Here is a 20599-nt window from a genome sequence, read left to right on the forward strand (position 1 = left end):
TCCATGAAATGTATGGGGTCGTCTCATATTCTGGGTATAGTCTTAATATCAATATACATTCACAACAACAGATGTGGCCCAACTTCAAAAGGACACAGCTGGCCTCAGCCAGGACGGCACGCGGACCCTCCTCCCCTGATAACACATGTTGTTACTGAAGCTCTTCCTCACCACAACAAGGTGGAGAGACTGGAACACAGTGGCTCAAAGGCAGGCCAGGTTAAACCACCACTGAGGAGGTTCTCTGATGCCAATGTTAGGATCATGTTGACCAATGAAGCAGAAGAATGATGTTCAATCAACAAGGTGGCTCAAAGGTAGGCCAGGTTAAACCACCACTGAGGAGGTTCTCTGAGGCCAATGTTAGGATCATGTTGACCAATGAAGCAGAAGAACGATGCAGCGTAATGGACCAGCACCGCAGGACAAGTCTTGCCATGCGCTTTCCCTCAGACTCCAGAGTAAAGCTTCTGTCTCTTCAGTGCTGTGTGATCATAGCCTCTGGAGCAGATCGGCAATGCTGATCAAACAAGTTGATTTTGAAATGCCATCATGTTACTGTACACAATAGAGGTGACGTAGTAAAGTCAATCGGAAACTAAAAGAACTGAGCCAGCGTCATGTTAGCATGCCTCGCAGATTGAACCAATCTCCCCCTGTACGGGATTTTAAGTTACCTCAGGAGGCAATACCAGTTGTCATCATGATACGTGCCCAGGAAAAGGGCTGGGTGGACACTGAGCAGCAGTGGACTGGCTCAAGGTGGTGTGCCCAGACAGCGTGAGGGACTCAGGAGGGAGAGGAACATGATGCTGTTGGATTCATTCTGGGGACACTTGACTGAGCCAGTTAAAACCCAAATGCGAGCTATGAAGGGCGACCAAGTCATCACAGCGGGGAGGACAAGGCAGCTACAGGTGTTGGATGTGGTTGTTAACAAGCCCTTCAAGGACAATCTGCGCAAGAGATGCACAGAGTAGCTCCTGTCCCTAACCTAACCCACACCGTCTGGAAGGTTCAAAAGCCTTGAGAACGTCTGCTCTGTGAATTGATCCTCTAAGCATGGGAAGCAGTTTCCCCAGAGAGCATCATCAACAGGTTCAAGAAACACTGCATATCAAATGCCATGGATGCCAGAGAGGATCTATGGGAGGAGCCGGTGGAACCACAGGATGGGACTGACGATCGTGAGAACAACGTGGCAGTGGCCCTCTGAACAATAGTCTAATTACACATCGGAGGAGCCACGTTAGGCCTATCTGCACTAGGACTTCAGCGTACTAATACCATAAATCTTTTATTAACAAATGTGATGGAAGACTCCAGTCATGCACAATGAGTGCAGGGTCAAAGATAGCAGGTTGCAGGGTAGGAAGGTAGACAGACAGGTAAGGGAGCCAACCATTTCAGTTAAACGATTGGATGGGCTGATTACAGGCCTGCGACATCCAGAGATACCAAGTTATTTTATATTTTTGTCTGAGCAGTCAATTTACTGATTGCCGTCAGGATGCAACGAGAATTTCCAGAAATATGACAAATTAAATTAAACAAAACTAACTAAATTAGTTTAAACGCAAGAATAAAAGGAGCAGAGGGCAAAAGAGGTTTAAAGGGAGCTGGGATTAAGTTTCTTTGACCAACAGCAGTCCATTGTTGTGGGCTGTGTTGGGGGCAGCAGCAGAAAGAGGCTGTTAAATCCCCACTGTGCTGAAGCATCACACTCTGAGTCCAAGCTCTGGGAAAGCCTCTGGGATCCCCTCCAGGTCGGTAGAGGCCCTCGGCTTCAGGGGGGCCTGACCCAGAACCACTCAAGAGTTGTTGTTTAGGGGATCCCTGCACCGGCACAGTGGAGGTAGTGTTGATGAGGCTGGCCTGTGGGTCAGAGGAGGCTGGCCTGTGGGTCAGAGGAGGCTGGCCTGTGGGTCAGAGGAGGCTGGCCTGTAGGTCAGAGGAGGCTGGCCTGTGGGTCAGAGGAGGCTGGCCAAATGACGAGGCTGAATAGCCTGCCGCTGAAGTAGAGATTGCCTGACTTCCGGAAACAGCGTAACATTGCTAGTAGGCACAAGAACTGCATTGACCAGAAAATCTGATTCCCCTGGACCAATCAGGGACAAGTTGCCGATTCATAAGAAGTCAGCAGGAAGCAACACTGATACTTATTACAAATTAAATAAATCCCATCTTTTCTCCATCTCAATTTTTGTAATGGAGGCAATCAGGTGAAATTATGGATAAGGACAGAGTTGGTCTTCTATCGATTAATCCGAATACCAGCACAGCAAATGTCCAGGAAAATGCCTTAAGGTACGGCCACACCAAACGCGTTATGCACCTAACCTGCCACTTGATCATTGTGTGTCACAAAAATGGTTCAACGCACCTAATGTGTCTTACGCGCCTACGCAGCTAGATGAGATCAAAAACTTATTTTCCCCCGCTATTTTTCTTTTGCTCCACAAACATGGCTGAGATAACCACCATCGCTGTGCTGTATTTGTTGTGGGAGTCCGAGGAACGTAGGAAACCCAAATGCCGCCGTGTTTGGGTGCAAGATATCCTCTGTAGGCGCTCACAGCTGGATGAGTTTCACCACCTCCTCCAGGAACTCCGCCTGGATGACGGCCGGTTCCAGCGGTATTTTCGGTTGACTGCGGCCATGTTCGATGACCTGCTAGCTCGGGTTGGTGCCAGGATCTCCCGTCAGGACACCAACTACAGGCGCTCCATATCAGCTGCGGAGCGCCTATCCATCTGTCTCCGGTAAGTTGCGGTTTTATAGCCTAATTACTCCATCAAAATCAGCGCATTCTGTAATCAAAAACTATCTACATAACCGGGAGAACTTGTTCGGGCGCATGTTCTGAAAGTGCATACATCTATTTCCTCTGCCGAGGCTGGGGAGAGCGGCCATTCTGATCCGCGAGAACTTCACCTCCTACTTCTTGGAAGAAGGAACCGTCAGGTTGCAGAACGACATCTAGTGCAGTGCACAAGCAACCCCACACAAAACAAAAGCAATGATTCCTTCATTATTATTAAATTGTTATTAAAATTGTTATATTAAGTAGAAAAATTTATGTTTATTTGTGTCCGTGCATGCTAGATGCTTAAAATCCTATATTGAGAGAAGAGTTAATAAAAATATTTTATTTAAAAAATACTATAACAAAATAACAACATAGAACATGGACTTGGTCGTCCATGTTCTTTCTGCTTCTGTGCGTCCTCCGTCTCTCTGCCAGTGACGTCGGGTCAAGCTCAACGCTGATTGGCTATCGCGGCTAAGCGTCACGCGTAGGAGCGTAAAAAGTTTACATTTTTTGAAGTCCGCGTGTAGGTGCGTTTGGCGCGTAAAAACGCGGCTAACGCGCTGCTTTAGCGCGTGTAACGCATCTACGCGCCTAAACCAATGGTTCCCTATGCAAAAATGCTGATTTTCTGAGGTGGGGCCGTACCTTTATTTAGTGGAGCATGAATGCGTGTGGACCCGACACCAGGTTAAGGTCGGCTGTCCCCTTACCGTCATCCCGTTGACCGTCCCCAGCTCCTCTCTGATGGTGAACACGTCCAGCAGTGCCTGGGTGGGGTGCTCGCCCACCCCGTCCCCAGCGTTGATCACTGGCTTGCGACAGTGACGAGAGGCCATCTGGTCGTCATGGCAATGGGGGACAGGTCCAGATATAATGGAAGGATACAAGAGAACTATAGTGAACCACTGCATCTATAAACAGGTTCACACACACACACACACACACACACACACACACACACACACACACACACACACACACACACTCAGACACACACACACACACACACACACACACACACACACACCTCAACAGCACCGGGCTTGGGGTGCCGGAGCACCAGGACGTCAGCGTATCCGCTCATGGTCTGGACCGAGTCGGCCAGGGACTCGCCCTTCTGGGAGGAGGAGGTGGCCTCGCTGAAGTGTACCACTGAGCCGCCCAGGCGCTGCATGGCCGCAGCGAACGAGCTGCTGGTGCGTGTGCTGACCTCGTAGAACATGGACGCCATCACCTTGCCCTGCGACAGCAGCATTATTACTGGAATCAATTTCTAGGCTGTTATCAGGAGTCACTCGGCTGCTCTGAGGGCACACACCGCGCAGATGTTAAGCCTGGGAAACCCCCATGTTTAGGACACCCACCCCCCACACAGCCCTACCTTCATGATGTCCAGGCTGCGCTCCTTCTGCACCAGGAGACGCAGATTGTGGGCAACATTGAAAAGGTGGGAGATCTGAAAAATGACAACAAAAAAAAACCACAACAAATGTAAACTGAGGAAAACAATAAGTTTTTCTAGAGAGCCGTGTTCTGCTCCTATAGAGCTGTGTTCTGTGGTGTTCTGCTCCTATAGAGCTGTGTTCTGTGGTGTTCTGCTCCTATAGAGCCGTGTTCTGCTCCTATAGAGCCGTGTTCTGCTCCAATAGAGCTGTGTTCTGTGGTGTTCTGCTCCTATAGAGCTGTGTTCTGTGGTGTTCTGCTCCTATAGAGCCGTGTTCTGCTCCTATAGAGCCGTGTTCTGTGGTGTTCTGCTCCTATAGAGCTGTGTTCTGCGGTGTTCTGCTCCTATAGAGCTGTGTTCTGCTCCTATAGAGCTGTGTGCTGCGGTGTTCTGCTCCTATAGAGCTGTGTTCTGCGGTGTTCTGCTCCTATAGAGCCGTGTTCTGCTCCTATAGAGCTGTGTTCTGCGGTGTTCTGCTCCTATAGAGCTGTGTTCTGTGGTGTTCTGCTCCTATAGAGCTGTGTTCTGCTCCTATAGAGCTGTGTTCTGCTCCTATAGAGCTGTGTTCTGTGGTGTTCTGCTCCTATAGAGCTGTGTTCTGTGGTGTTCTGCTCCTATAGAGCCGTGTTCTGCTCCTATAGAGCTGTGTTCTGTGGTGTTCTGCTCCTATAGAGCTGTGTTCTGCGGTGTTCTGCTCCTATAGAGCTGTGTTCTGCTCCTATAGAGCTGTGTGCTGCGGTGTTCTGCTCCTATAGAGCTGTGTTCTGCGGTGTTCTGCTCCTATAGAGCTGTGTTCTGCTCCTATAGAGCCGTGTTCTGCTCCTATAGAGCCGTGTTCTGTGGTGTTCTGCTCCTATAGAGCTGTGTTCTGCGGTGTTCTGCTCCTATAGAGCTGTGTTCTGCTCCTATAGAGCTGTGTGCTGCGGTGTTCTGCTCCTATAGAGCTGTGTTCTGCGGTGTTCTGCTCCTATAGAGCCGTGTTCTGCTCCTATAGAGCTGTGTTCTGCGGTGTTCTGCTCCTATAGAGCTGTGTTCTGTGGTGTTCTGCTCCTATAGAGCTGTGTTCTGCTCCTATAGAGCTGTGTTCTGTGGTGTTCTGCTCCTATAGAGCTGTGTTCTGTGGTGTTCTGCTCCTATAGAGCCGTGTTCTGCTCCTATAGAGCTGTGTTCTGCGGTGTTCTGCTCCTATAGAGCTGTGTTCTGCGGTGTTCTGCTCCTATAGAGCTGTGTTCTGCTCCTATAGAGCTGTGTGCTGCGGTGTTCTGCTCCTATAGAGCTGTGTTCTGCGGTGTTCTGCTCCTATAGAGCCGTGTTCTGCTCCTATAGAGCTGTGTTCTGCGGTGTTCTGCTCCTATAGAGCTGTGTTCTGTGGTGTTCTGCTCCTATAGAGCTGTGTTCTGCTCCTATAGAGCTGTGTGCTGCGGTGTTCTGCTCCTATAGAGCTGTGTTCTGCTCCTATAGAGCTGTGTGCTGCGGTGTTCTGCTCCTATAGAGCTGTGTTCTGTGGTGTTCTGCTCCTATAGAGCTGTGTTCTGCGGTGTTCTGCTCCTATAGAGCCGTGTTCTGCTCCTATAGAGCCGTGTTCTGCTCCTATAGAGCTGTGTTCTGCGGTGTTCTGCTCCTATAGAGCTGTGTTCTGCTCCTATAGAGCTGTGTTCTGTGGTGTTCTGCTCCTATAGAGCTGTGTTCTGCTCCTATAGAGCTGTGTTCTGCTCCTATAGAGCTGTGTTCTGTGGTGTTCTACTCCTATAGAGCTGTGTTCTGCTCCTATAGAGCTGTGTTCTGCGGTGTTCTGCTCCTATAGAGCTGTGTTCTGCGGTGTTCTGCTCCTATAGAGCTGTGTTCTGCTCCTATAGAGCCGTGTTCTGCTCCTATAGAGCTGTGTTCTGTGGTGTTCTGCTCCTATAGAGCTGTGTTCTGCGGTGTTCTGCTCCTATAGAGCTGTGTTCTGCTCCTATAGAGCCGTGTTCTGCTCCTATAGAGCCGTGTTCTGCTCCTATAGAGCTGTGTTCTGCTCCTATAGAGCTGTGTTCTGCTCCTATAGAGCTGTGTTCTGCTCCTATAGAGCTGTTCTGCTCCTATAGAGCTGTGTTCTGCGGTGTTCTGCTCCTATAGAGCTGTGTTCTGCGGTGTTCTGCTCCTATAGAGCTGTGTTCTGCTCCTATAGAGCCGTGTTCTGCTCCTATAGAGCTGTGCTCTGTGGTGTTCTGCTCCTATAGAGCTGTGTTCTGCGGTGTTCTGCTCCTATAGAGCTGTGTTCTGTGGTGTTCTACTCCTATAGAGCTGTGTTCTGCTCCTATAGAGCTGTGTTCTGCGGTGTTCTGCTCCTATAGAGCTGTGTTCTGCGGTGTTCTGCTCCTATAGAGCTGTGTTCTGCTCCTATAGAGCCGTGTTCTGCTCCTACAGAGCTGTGTTCTGTGGTGTTCTGCTCCTATAGAGCTGTGTTCTGCGGTGTTCTGCTCCTATAGAGCTGTGTTCTGCTCCTATAGAGCCGTGTTCTGCTCCTATAGAGCCGTGTTCTGCTCCTATAGAGCTGTGTTCTGCTCCTATAGAGCTGTGTTCTGCTCCTATAGAGCTGTGTTCTGCTCCTATAGAGCTGTGTTCTGCTCCTATAGAGCTGTGTTCTGCTCCTATAGAGCTGTGTTCTGCTCCTATAGAGCTGTGTTCTGCGGTGTTCCGTCCTATAGAGCTGTGTTCTCTGTACCTGCTCCTTGCTGAACTGTCTTACTGACAGGATGTGCTGGCCCACCAGCGGATGCAGTAGAGGGGAGATCTGCAGGTGGGAGACGGGGAGCGACTGCCCTGCCTGGGGAGAGAGGAGGCGTGACAGCGGAGGGGGGTGGCTGTAGCCGTCCCCGGCACCCAGACTGACAGGAACCATCAGCTCTGCAAAGAACAAGCATTAGCATTTAAAACATTGTTTGATACTGTGAATCACAGTTTAAAACACGTGCAGCAATTCCTTAAAGCAACACACTGGCACACTGACGAAGAGCAGCGTATTCATGAAGCACTAGGCGCATTCTGCAGCCATGCATGTGTTGCGCAGTGACGATAGTTAGCCTGAGAAGCTGTTTGCGTTGCAGGGTTAGCGGGGAGGTTTTGCCCTTCATAGCACTGCCATAAGTCCAAGTTTCGGCAAACCTTCATCAATCGGCCTCCTCAGAGATCTGTCCTTTGTCTCTTCGGCTGAGGGGTTTAGAGAGAGCAGAGTCACAGGCATTAGGAGACTTTAATCAGCATAACTTGACCTGCGAGTGAAACAAGAGGAGTCGACAAGGGAGCAGCTTGGTATGATTTGAACCTGGGTAAAGGAGTGATATAAAACTAAACACATTTGATTGGATTTAGTCCAAACAAACACAAAACACAAAAAAAGTCAATATTAATGTGATTCTTTGAATGATTTGACGTTTTGACCAGATTAGGTGTCTAACAAAAGCAAAAACAAAGTGCTGCGAGCAGTCTCGAGATGTCTTCACAGCCCTCCACCGCTGACCCCAGAGACAGCTCTGTTAAAACGATTCACGGGGTCGTTCCTCCCAACCATGCCTCTGTCAGGGCCGGCCTTTGTTGGTCCACACCAGGGTTTTTTTCTACCAGAAAAACCCCACACAGACAGGTACACAACCGTGCGATTTTGGGCCCTCTCTATGTGAAGGTGGATTGAGTTTATTAGGAATAGCTCACTGCGATGTCATGGTCAAACTTTTAAACATGCTAAGGGAGGAACCCTCTATGTGCTAGGTGATTTTGAAGTTCCTGCTACGTTCAAAAGCAAACCTGTGATTGGAAGAATAATCTTAGCTGATTAGCATATTTTGAATTCAGACAAGTCAGCATTTTTTTTACACAATCTAAATGCTAAATTTAAGATCAGATATGACTTCAGATAATCTGAACCAGATTGTCATTTGGAGGCATTAGTTATTTAGAATAAAGTATGTTTTCCTGAAAAATAACCCATGTGGTACTCAAAGAGCAAGTGTCGGAGAAGCTTTACCCGCTCTCGTACGGCGCCGTCAACAGCTGCCCAGCCAGAGCTCTACCTGTCACATACACTCACATTTGGCCCTTGGGCGTGACGTCAAGGAGTTTACTAAAAGGCCCTTCAGCGTGATAAAGACAATGTTACCGTGTTCGAAGCAGAGAGGAACGTTGGCATAGATTACCATGTTGAGGATTATCTTTGCCATATAACCATGTTTAAAGCAACGAAACTGGTTTTTAAAATACTATTTCTCAACTAGTGGAAAGATTTTCTGTTTATGGTGGTTTTATGAAATCAAACTCAACATTGTGGAGTGCAAGTCAAATGTCGTGGCAAAGATCACTATTGCTTATGGGATTAGAATCCTTTCATAATTCAAAAATGGAAAAAAAAAGTTTCAAAGGCCTGTAAGTCTGTTTTTGAAAACTCGACACCTTGTAAAAAAGGTTGTAAAAATTGATTTTGTTCCATTTTCCCTTCTTAATTTCCACCAACAGATTTGCAGAGTTCTCCCAGTGTATTAATTTGTTTAAACCTTGTAAATAGGGTTCTGCAAACAGGTGTTCATGCATGGACAAAAAGTTTTGAAACTGAATATTTATTTTTAAAACATGCAAGGTGTACATTTACACCATTGCAATGTATTTATTCAGAACTGAGTTTTAAGCACTTACTTTTCAGAGATTTGAACACACAGGGGCAAGTTTATGAGTCATGATTATTGCCAGTGCTCTTGCGCTGATTTGTCTTGAAACTCCTGACACTCCTGAAAAAGTAATAGTGCTGAAAACAAACACCTAGCTCCTGGAGGAGGGACACTTGCTGTCTTGCTGGTGTAGCTGTCAATCAAAGTATACATGCCACGTTTTGATAGTGATCGCCTCATTGGCTTGTAAGGCTTGTTTACAAAGAAGTATTGGTCTTTCAGACATGTGTGAGGGCTCTACGTCATCGTGAGACCCTGGCGAACACAGTGGATACCATGAATCAGACGACAATAGCGGAATACAAACCCTAAATCGCAGTTTTCTACAAAAAAACATTGCAGGGTTATGGTTTTCTATTTTTTGGCTGCTTTGTATAAGATGGCTTATGCATATACACAATGTAATTAGACTAAATAATATTGATATTCAATTTCTGTGGACTCTAATGAATATTTCAAGACCCAACATGAAGTATCAACTCATTGCTAAGGATATCCACAACGACGATAAAGTAAGAATGCACCAAGGGAGGGGGAGGGTGAGGGGGCTATTTTGACCTAAGACACTAGGATATATTTGATCTATATTTGCTAAACATATTTATTCCACCGAATGGTTGACATTGGTTGACATTCCTGAGATTCTAAGCTTTCAAACGGTGTATGACATGACTATCACTCAACCTCATGCCGAAAATTGACCCAGCATGTTGAGGGGAAGGGGTGGTGTAACTAAAACTTGCCCGCCGGTTGGATTTGACGATTAGGTGGTTAAAAAAGTATCATATTTATTGACAAATTGTTGAAACAGTGTGGCGAAGGCAAAGCATTGTGGGTAGTGTAGTACCTGGGGCCAGGCCTGGGTCAGAGGAGCGGTGTACACGGGGGGGCAGCATGTAGCGTCCCTCAGCACGGCGTGGGCTGGCGGCCCGGGTCCGCACCGAGACCTCGCGGGGCGGGGTGGGCTTCAGGGGCTCAGGGGTCTGGACCAAACACAGGGTTAGTTAAATAACCCCAATCACAGGGCTCTAGGCTCGGGTTAACTCTGAACAAACCCAAAGCACAGGATGTTCAGGTTAGGTTAATTAGCTGACTAAGTTAACTAACCCAAACTGCAGACTTTTTAGGGTTAGGTTAACCAACCAAATTGCAGGCTTGTTCGGCTTAGGTTAACAAACCCTAACCACAGGCTTGTAAGGGTTAGAATAACCAACTTAAAAAGGTTAACTGCAGGTTGGTATGGTTACCTTACTAGGTTAACGATCTGTAATTGCTGTTTGATAGGTAAGCTAATGAACTAGATCAGGGGTCCCCAATTACTCTTCATAGTAGGCCAGTTTTAAAACTCCCTTGGAAACGATGGGCCACTTAACCTGCAGCCCAATCGGCCAACTAGCAACCAAACCAGTCAGCTTGAAACTCAACCCTTGACAGGCCTCAGTCTTGTATTTTATTATACTTTAAACGTTAATGACTCAGTTGTATGCGCTTTAAGATTGTACACACAAAAAGTGATTTACACATTAAATGTATCATAATGCTATTATTTGTATATCGGATATCTATGGAAGAGGATTAGGGACACGTGATTCTTTTTTTGGAGTTCTGAGTTTAAAGTCAGAATGCCAACTTTAATCTCGGAATTCTGACTTTTAATAATGTCCACTATCCTCTTTGTAGATCAGATCAGTCTTCCTTAGCAGGAAAAAATAGAACAGAAAAAAAACTATTTTTAAGTATACAGATACAGAAAACTAAGTTTAGTATACAGATAAAAACAAATAAGTAAGCCTATACTTTGCAAGGTTCCTTATTGTAGAATATAAATCATTTTAATTTGAACATAAAGGAAATTGTTATTGCCCGAGATCAAACATTACAAAAATCTGCAAAATAGGCACACAAAACACCTTTACAATGGTTCAGTTCAATAGTTTTGTTGATATTATGGACTCGGGCAAATGCGGTTGAATTAGCAATTGAATTAATTTAATAAATGTAATTTCCGGTGGAATAATTGTTACGTCTCTGATTGTGCTTAAGCAATAAAGTGACCTAAAGCTATTGATTTCTCTACCTCGCCACAATATATATATATCATTTAAAATAGTAAAATAAAAAAAGGTGACGGTGTGGTGTGTGTGGGTACCAGGGAGGGTTCTTTGACGGCTTCAGGAGAGAGCTGGGTACTGGTCACTGTGGGCCAGGTCCTCACGTCCTCTCCATACCCAGGAGATACCAACACCTGGGGGAGGAAGAGAGCCATCAGGGCTCTTCAGCCACGCGGGGGCCTGACAGCGACCTGCAACAAGGCTGCAGTGAACCGCTTCTCACCTGGCCGTCGATGTAGGCCACCTCCCCACGCAGAACCACCCGCCGCACCTTGCCCCGGACCTTCATCCCCTGGAAGGGGGTCCACTTGGACTTGGTGAACTGCATGGCCTTGGGGATGACCCAGTCCTGCTCCAGATCAACCTGGGGACACACACTCAGCTACTCAGAGGCGTAGTCCAGACCGCTGCCGGCAACCACATAGATTGTGGCCGTAAAGACTGTCGGCTTTGCTCTTCAAAGCTAAGGGCGACACATAGCCGTGTGAACCATTTTCTTTGCGGACTAGCTCGCACAGTTCACGCACAGAGAAACCTTCCGATGTCAGCTACCAAATCAACTAACCCTCTAGGGACCCATTGAATGACAGTGGCGGGCCATAGAGTCAGCATATTGTATATCTGTTCATGTTAATAAAAAAAAATCTATGTACTCAAAGTGTGGTTTGATACTACTATGAATATATGTGCCAACACTCATAAAATTGTTTGGGATTATGATAAACAGCCTCACAATAAAGCAAAAAAAGTAAATTGGCAAAGAAGACTCCTCACCACGGTTGTTCTGGCAGGAGCAATACAAACACCATTAAACATGATCTTGAGCTGGGACATATGGGCCACAAACACGCACCTCTACGTAGGTGTTGTCCTGGGCGGGCAGGGAGAAGATCCTGCGTGGGTTGTCGTAGAGACGGCGGATGATGTCGTCGAGGCTGAGGCGTCCGTCACTCACGGCGGTGAGCAGAAGCGGAAGCATGGTCTCCAGACCCGGGTAGCCGGGGGGCGGGTTCTGCCCACTCTTCTCCTCCAGGGAGTGAGGAGCTGAACAACCACACAGAGACCGGACGGTAAGGAGCCCTTCATACAGCGCCTTTCTAACCAGTGGCCTCTCCCATTCACCCAGCCACACCCCGACGGCAGAGTCAACCACACAGAGATCGGACGGTAAGGAGACTGCCTTCATACAGCGCCTTTCTAACCAGTGGCCTCTCCCATTCACCCAGCCACACCCCGACGGCAGAGTCAACCACACAGAGACTGGACGGTAAGGAGACTGCCTTCATACAGCGCCTTTCTAACCAGTGGCCTCTCCCATTCCCCCAGCCACACCCCGACGGCGGGGTCAACCATGCAGAGCGACCTCCAGCTCATCGGGGGCAGTCAGGGTTAAGTGTCTCGCTCAGGGACACTGTGACACTCGTCTAGGAGGAGCCAGGGATCGAACTAGCAACCTTCCGGATCCCCCCCCCCGGTTACGTTGGATGACAGCCAGCTGGCTGCTCCAGTGTGAAGGGCCCGCCTCCACTGGCCTGAGTACTGACCGTGGTCTGTGGCGAAGCAGTCTATGATGTCCAGGTTCTCCCAGAGGGCCTCCATGTCAGCACGGGACCCCAGCATGGGCCTCACCTGGGCCCAGCCCTCCCCCCCGATGTCGGCCATGTTGTCCTCACACAGGAAGAGGTGGTGGGGGGCCACCTCACACGTCACCTGGATGCCCTTCTGCTTGGCCGCACGCACAATCAGAATCTGCAGAGAGCAGGAGCTGATCACTACTTCACGTTGTTTAACTCACTTTTATGGAGGATTTTGTCATTATATATAACTGTACAGAACATGGTCAACCCATAAACACACAGGATTTCATTCTGGGTTTTTCAGTCATTGGAAAAGCTCTGAGTGACAGCAATAAATCCCCATCAACGCTAATCCCATTCGATTGCACAACAGCAGCGATGGCGCCAGCAGAAGCAGACCGTGTCCGAAGAGGTCCCAGAGGCTTGGTGAGCTCACCTCCTCCTTCTTGGCGATGTGGCAGATGTGAACCGAGCGCTGGTAGAGCTGGGCCACCATCAGGACAGCCGCCACTGTCTGCTTCTCCGCGTGCGCCACAATGGGCAGGTGCTTGGGCCACTTCTCAAAGTGCTACACACACACACACACACACACACACAGGTTATTATTGGAACACTTCTTCTGTACTGCGGCTGCTTGCACTACCACTTGGAGAATTTTTTTTTTGAATTGAAATAAGCTCTTGTTTTGTTATTCCTGTAGCTAGGCTGCTCTGTGCCGTTGTCTTTTAGCGTGGCTGTGGAGCAGGAGCACTTCTCTACGACACCACATGCCTTTTTTCTGAGCCACTTGGGATGGACTCTTTTCAGCCAAATCCTTGCATGATTTATGATTGTGGTTCATGATCTTCCTGCTACCGTGTAACGACTGACTTAGTCTAAAATAGATGGACTATATTGATTAGGGATGTCCCGATACCACTTTTTCACTTACAATACCGATACCATAGCTTAGGCTAGCTGCCGATACCTTTCCGATAATTTGTTTTAGTCTGAACAAATAATAATAGCCTCTAGCCATATAAATGGGGGTCCCCATACACAAACAGCCAATTTATTATAATCATATTTCCAATTGATTAATCATTTTAAAATCGGTTGGACGTCCGCGAAATCCGAAAGGGTTAGCTTTTATGATCGCCATGCTTGTGGCTATCACAGCAGCTGTGATCCGCTGTAGCCGAGGTTGGTGCGTGTGACGTGACCGCGCCTCTCCTCAGCAACAGCCGAGGAGAGGCGTGCAACAGCTCGGCCCAGGCGGTTGCACTTTATTCTCCTTTTAGGTTGAAATACAGCCGCACTGCTGACATGGTTTTTCAACAGGTAGCTCTCATGCACATGCTCCTAATTGACGACTAACTGTTATCACGTGACACGCTGTGCGGATCGGATCATATTTCTTACTCCCCTCCGATATCCGATCCAGCGTAATGGGCCAATATCGGACCGATACCGATCGGGACATTGATGGTCGAACATTTCCAAACTACAGCAGTCGTATTGAAGTCCTGTTTATATTTCCAGGTACCTCCATCCAGAGTCCCACGTTGTCCATCTTGAGGGTGGAGTAGGTGTCGTTGAGGTACATCTTGAGGCCGACCGCCTGGCTGGCGATGGCGGGCAGGAGGCCGGCGTTGTCGGAGGCAGCTCCTACGTACAGAGCGTAGTCACAGCGGCAGCCGGCCTTTGCCAGCTGTACAGAAACCAGAGTGTTGGCTCGAGACAATAAGCTGAGCAGAGAATCTAAAGACAACATCCTTCACTTTTCTTTTTATATTCGTAGAAGTTTAACATTCTAACGTCTTTCTGAAAGAAGGGAGAAGTCAGATATCCTCTCACCTTAGGACTTCCGATGGTGTTAGTTTAAGTAGCATTATGTTTAGATCAATGTATGGCAGTTACCTTCTGCACCAGAGCTAGTGTGGCTTGGTCAGTGATGGCCGGGGCGGTGTTGGGCATGGCACACACCATGGTGACCCCCCCTGCCAGGGCTGCAGCCGTGCCCGACGAAAAGTCCTCCTTGTAGCAGGCCCCGGGCTCCCGCAGGTGGACGTGGACATCTATCAGACCTGTCAGATGGGGGGGGGGCGCATGTTAGTGTCTGCCCTGCTGTGTGATGGGGGTGCATGTTAGTGTCTGCCCTGCTGTGTGATGGGGGTGCATGTTAGTGTCTGCCCTGCTGTGTGTGTGTGTGTGTGTGTGTGTGTGTGTGTGTGTGTGTGTGTGTGTGTGTGTGTGTGTGTGTGTGTGTGTGTGTGTGTGTGTGTGTGTGTGTCCCTCGTTCATGGCAAGGGGGAGTGAGTGCTGTGTAAAACCTGAACTGAGGGACATGTTTGATTACAGATAGTCGTGTTGGTAGAAGGTACCTGTGTCTAAAAATAAAAATAAAAATAGAAAATGTAATCCACGCATAAGGGATTACTGTGCATAGAAATGCCTCTGATCTTGACCTTTTTTCATGTCGCTTTGGATAAAGGCATCTGCTAAGAACCATAACCATATTTCAGTTAAATTCAGCTGAGGGTTGTATAGCCAATGCAAAGACTGATAGTTGAGTGTGGATGAGTTGAGTTATGGTTGGAAAGAAATCAGACACTGAACATAGAAACCATCAACTTCAGTCTCTTGTCTTCTCCTAATTACACAACCTTTGAACAATTATCTGTTTTCTGTAGGTAAGATGAGGGAGGTAGTTAGATATGCTTCCTAAAATGTAAATCACAGTCAATACTAGAAAAAAAGCTAAACTGTAATACTGTCAAAGCTGGAAGAGAGTAGTAGTAGTGGTACTAGCTGTAGTAGTAGTAGCTGAAGTAATAGTGGTACTAGCTGCACAAACGATATGCCATATGAAAAGGTATGGTATTGATTGATGTTTGTAGAAAGAAATATAATAATCCTGCCAGTTCTTTTTAAAACCAGCCGAAATTGAATGTACTCGCCTAATGCAAAAAAAAAGCCCAATCTGGCAAACGCTGCCTGAACGTCGAAAATGTAGTCAAATTGATTGGCAAACACTGCCCGATCTGGCAAAACTGCCTACAGGTCCTCGCGGTGTAGCCTCAGAGTAAATCAACTAGACCAACTGAAAACAAGCCGACATGGAACTCAAACTGTGATTGTGAAAAAAGCATAAAAGGTAATCGAAATTCTGTTTTCTGATTATTTAAGAAATAAGTGTCTTGATTTGTTAAACCTTTGAAAAAAGGTTAACGATAAAAAATTTACCCACGTTACGAAGTCTATGGTAGTAAGTGTCAGAGAATGGGCGGACGGCTCCGCCGTCCTCCCATCAACTTCCATTGTAAAAAATAATAAAAAAGAAGTAAGTGTAAAGAAGTATAAAGTTTACAAATATGAAATATACATTGCCCAGATGTATGGATCTAGACCTTTGTGACAGATGTTGAATGGAATCGATTGGTTCGGTAGTTTTGACCACATTAATTGCACAAGCTTGATCGGAAGAAGAATAATGTAAAAGGGATATCAAGACATGTGCATTCCTACGCACAATAATTATATATGAGCACACATTTATAAAACCATTGAATTCAAAAAGTATTCTTTTGCACTAAGATGCGTCTTAAGATTGATATAAAGATACTTAATATGTATATTAATAAGATGAACAAACCACAGCAGCCAGTAGACTGAATGAGTTATGGTCCTGCGCCCCTCTGGGGTAAAGCATCACAGAGCAGCAGGTGAACCGTATTCTAACAGTGAGTCCTGCGCCCCTCTGGGGTAAAGCATCACAGAGCAGCAGGTGAACCGTATTCTAACAGTGAGTCCTGCGCCCCTCTGGCTCAGTCTTATTCTAACAGTGAGTCCTGCGTCCCTCTGGCTCGGTCTTATTCTAACAGTGAGTCCTGCGCCCCTCTGGCTCGGTCTTATTCTAACAGTGAGTCCTGCGTCCCTCTGGCTCGGTCTTATTCTAACAGTGAGTCCTGCGCCCCTCTGGCTCAGTCTTATTCTAACAGTGAGTCCTGCACCCCTCTGGCTCGGTCTTATTCTAACAGTGAGTCCTGCTCCCCTCTGGCTCGGTCTTATTCTAACAGTGAGTCCTGCGCCCCTCTGGCTCGGTCTTATTCTAACAGTGAGTCCTGCGCCCCTCTGGCTCAGTCTTATTCTAACAGTGAGTCCTGCGCCCCTCTGGCTCGGTCTTATTCTAACAGTGAGTCCTGCGCCCCTCTGGCTCGGTCTTATTCTAACAGTGAGTCCTGCGCCCCTCTGGCTCGGTCTTATTCTAACAGTGAGTCCTGCTCCCCTCTGGCTCGGTCTTATTCTAACAGTGAGTCCTGCTCCCCTCTGGCTCAGTCTTATTCTAACAGTGAGTCCTGCGCCCCTCTGGCTCGGTCTTATTCTAACAGTGAGTCCTGCGCCCCTCTGGCTCGGTCTTATTCTAACAGTGAGTCCTGCGTCCCTCTGGCTCGGTCTTATTCTAACAGTGAGTCCTACGTCCCTCTGGCTCGGTCTTATTCTAACAGTGAGTCCTGCGCCCCTCTGGCTCGGTCTTATTCTAACAGTGAGTCCTGCTCCCCTCTGGCTCAGTCTTATTCTAACAGTGAGTCCTGCGCCCCTCTGGCTCAGTCTTATTCTAACAGTGAGTCCTGCGTCCCTCTGGCTCGGTCTTATTCTAACAGTGAGTCCTGCGCCCCTCTGGCTCGGTCTTATTCTAACAGTGAGTCCTGCGCCCCTCTGGCTCGGTCTTATTCTAACAGTGAGTCCTGCGCCCCTCTGGCTCGGTCTTATTCTAACAGTGAGTCCTGCGTCCCTCTGGCTCGGTCTTATTCTAACAGTGAGTCCTGCGCCCCTCTGGCTCGGTCTTATTCTAACAGTGAGTCCTGCGCCCCTCTGGCTCAGTCTTATTCTAACAGTGAGTCCTGCGCCCCTCTGGCTCGGTCTTATTCTAACAGTGAGTCCTGCTCCCCTCTGGCTCGGTCTTATTCTAACAGTGAGTCCTGCGCCCCTCTGGCTCGGTCTTATTCTAACAGTGAGTCCTGCGCCCCTCTGGCTCGGTCTTATTCTAACAGTGAGTCCTGCGCCCCTCTGGCTCGGTCTTATTCTAACAGTGAGTCCTACGTCCCTCTGGCTCCTCACCTGGGAGCCGCACCAGCTTCTGAGAGGTCATGCAGTCGATGTGGGTCTTCACAGGAGGGCTGCGGCCGATCTGATGGAGGGCCTAAAGACAGAGCAGGTTAAAGGTCAGGCCTGGGCGTTCTATGACAAGGTTCAGTTGTTTGTGTATTTGGGAATATGTTTAAAAGTTTAAATACTTAAGTATAAATAGCAGTTTAGGCCGTAAGGTAGTGTATGTTGTAACAAAGTATGAAGGGGGAGTTGAGAAGGGAAGTTTGGTTAATTCCAATGCAAATTAAATAACAAGTGTGACGGCTTCGACGACATGAGTTGACCTGCACAAAGAGCTTGGTGCACTTGATGTCTATGATGAGGGGGACGGAGTAGTCGATGGCCATGCGGCGTGTCCGGTAACCCTTGGTGACGAAAGAGGAGAGGCGTCGGCCCCCACTGTTCCTCATGGAGAGGTTGATGACCAGGTCAAAGTGGTTCTCCTCCAGGTAGTTCATAATGCTCCGCTGCTTCTCTTTGTTGGGGATCTCACTGACCTCCTCCTCGAAGGGCCAGTCCACGGCCTTCACCTGGGGGCCACATCCAAAGGTTAACATGTTGCCACTCTATTAAAACTATTGGTTGATGAAGGTAGACAACTATTCGGCGTTACCTTAACTCCATGTTCATTGTAGAAGTCTGCAGTGCCCAGGCTAGCGTACAGATCATAGCCCATACTCTCCAACGCCTGCACCGTAGGCAGCAGCTCACTCTTATTCTACACACACACACACACACACACACACACACACACACACACACAGACACACACACACACAGCAGTGCAACTCAAAAGGGTTGCTCTATTTTTGTTAGTCTTAAAGTGGGGCAGCAGGTTCCACTTGAGACTGGCTGTTGACAACGGTCATCAGTCAACAACAGCAAAGTTGTTATGACACCCATTATATCCCAATTTTGCCAGTGTGCATCTAAAAGTATAAAAACAATCAGGAAATACCAGGTACTGTAAGTCATCGGCCGATAATGTTAAATGTAACGTATTCTTGTGGTTTCAAAATTATTACAGACAAATCAAGCCGATTATTCAAAGCCAATATTGCGTCAATGTACGCCGTTATCGCACTTATGACATCCATGTCTTATGACGTCAAAGGTTAGGACTCCAGTACCTGGTACTAGGTAAAGACTCCAGTACCTTGTAGCTGCCGATGGACAGCAGGATGTTCTTCTTGGGGATCTTGAAGCCGGTGGAGAGCATAGCCTTCAGGTAGGCCTCATAGCGGTTCTCCCCGAAGCAGGCCACCTCTCCGGTGCTGGCCATCTCCACCCCCAGCACCACGTCTGCCCCCGCAAGCCGGGAGAAGGAGAACTGGGGCACCTGGGGGGGTGAGCGAGAGGAAGAGGAAGAGCTATGGCTCAGTCCTGATATTTGTTGGCTTTTTATTTGTGCAAGTGTGCAACCATACAGAATGAATCGGCCCATCTAGTGTTGCCCCATGCAGACCTCTACAGCCCTGCATTGACACTACTGAGAGAGGACACAGCATTCAGTTCCAAGGTTGTTCAGGTAATTCACGCAAAGTCTAATTTGTGGAACTTCAGGGGAACGCAGATTAAGACCTTGTAGAGGAAGTCTTTAGGACAAGGATAGATGATGTCGCCCCAACCCCATTACCTTGACTCCGACGATGCCCTTTCCCCTCATGAGGCCTATGGGCTCCACCTCCTCGCCCATGATGACCCGCGTCGCCAGGGCAACCAGATCCACACCCAGAGTCTTGGAGACAAATGGAAAGGAGCGAGAGACGCGGACGTTGCACTCGATGACCTTCAGCTGGTCGTCCTGAAGTGAGACGGTGAAGATGCACTCAGCACAGGGAGAAGAAACTGGAGAGACACAAACCCCCCCGTTGGACGGAGGAAGGCACCAGCTCAATAGGGAACAAAACCTTTCTGTTGAGAAGCTTAGACCTACAGGCAACATCAGTCTCGGAGCATCCCTCATTCACCCCCTGATAATTGATATCCATTCATTTTCTACCTCATCAAATCTGTGTTATATGATGCTAAGGTTCGTTGGCATCACACATCCAACACATACGTGTGCGTGCGTGCGTGATGAAGAGAAACTTCTTTTTAGGACACGTCGGCCAGCAAAATATTTGTTTCGATATTAGAACATGCTCATGGGAAAGTACAGGAGGCAAAGTTACCAAGGATACATTCAGTGAGACAATGGGTGAACAAGATTCTTATAGGGAAACGTTGCATTGTGGATAGGGAATACACAGGTCTGCAAGTCTGCAAGCATGGCTGTAAGAAGGTTAAAGGAATCTACATAACAAAGAAGTCAGTCGATTGGCCTGGCCTTGGGATCGGACATGGTGGCTCCAGAGGGAATGCAAATGTGAACTTTCTTAACCTCTCTCAGTTAGAGAGAGGAAGAGATGTATCTTGAGATACAGGGAGAATGTATACAGTTGATTTTAATGTGAATAGTAGTTCTATAAACAGGGTTAATATAATTTGTATATGATTGATATTTCCGCGACAGTGCGTGTGTGGGCGTGCCTTGGCTATGAGCTGCAGGTTGAAGGGCCCTGTGACCACCAGCTCCTGGCCGATGGCGTGCACGATCATCTTGATCCGCTCCATGGTCTTGTGGTTGATGTCCTGGGGTGGGGTCACCAGCGTGGCGTCCCCGGAGTGCACGCCCGCGTTCTCTACATGCTCCGACACCGCCACGGCGATCACCACGCCGTCGCACGCCACTGCGTCCACATCGATCTCCTGTGGAAGTTAAGTATCCTGTTTCCTCGCAGTACTTTGAGTTGTATGAGAGGTACTTCACACAGGGTATTATAAA

General features: G+C 48.0%; 1 protein-coding gene across 1 annotated transcript in view; it reads right to left on the reverse strand.

Annotated features, from left to right (window-relative positions):
- cad (carbamoyl-phosphate synthetase 2, aspartate transcarbamylase, and dihydroorotase) overlaps positions 1–20599 on the reverse strand; it is a 51343-nt gene that overhangs the window by 2304 nt on the left and 28440 nt on the right. The window contains 19 exon segments of the mRNA XM_079753913.1: positions 3524–3649; positions 3841–4053; positions 4195–4269; positions 6962–7143; positions 7402–7446; positions 9802–9937; positions 11104–11199; positions 11289–11429; positions 11919–12109; positions 12610–12814; positions 13079–13210; positions 14168–14332; positions 14542–14708; positions 17743–17824; positions 18057–18302; positions 18386–18490; positions 18929–19111; positions 19409–19576; positions 20305–20523. Coding sequence (XP_079610039.1) covers positions 3524–3649; positions 3841–4053; positions 4195–4269; positions 6962–7143; positions 7402–7446; positions 9802–9937; positions 11104–11199; positions 11289–11429; positions 11919–12109; positions 12610–12814; positions 13079–13210; positions 14168–14332; positions 14542–14708; positions 17743–17824; positions 18057–18302; positions 18386–18490; positions 18929–19111; positions 19409–19576; positions 20305–20523 — 2877 coding nt within the window.

Source organism: Pollachius pollachius, assembly GCF_949987615.1.
Source record: "Pollachius pollachius genome assembly, chromosome: 16".
NCBI classification, from domain to species: domain Eukaryota; kingdom Metazoa; phylum Chordata; class Actinopteri; order Gadiformes; family Gadidae; genus Pollachius; species Pollachius pollachius.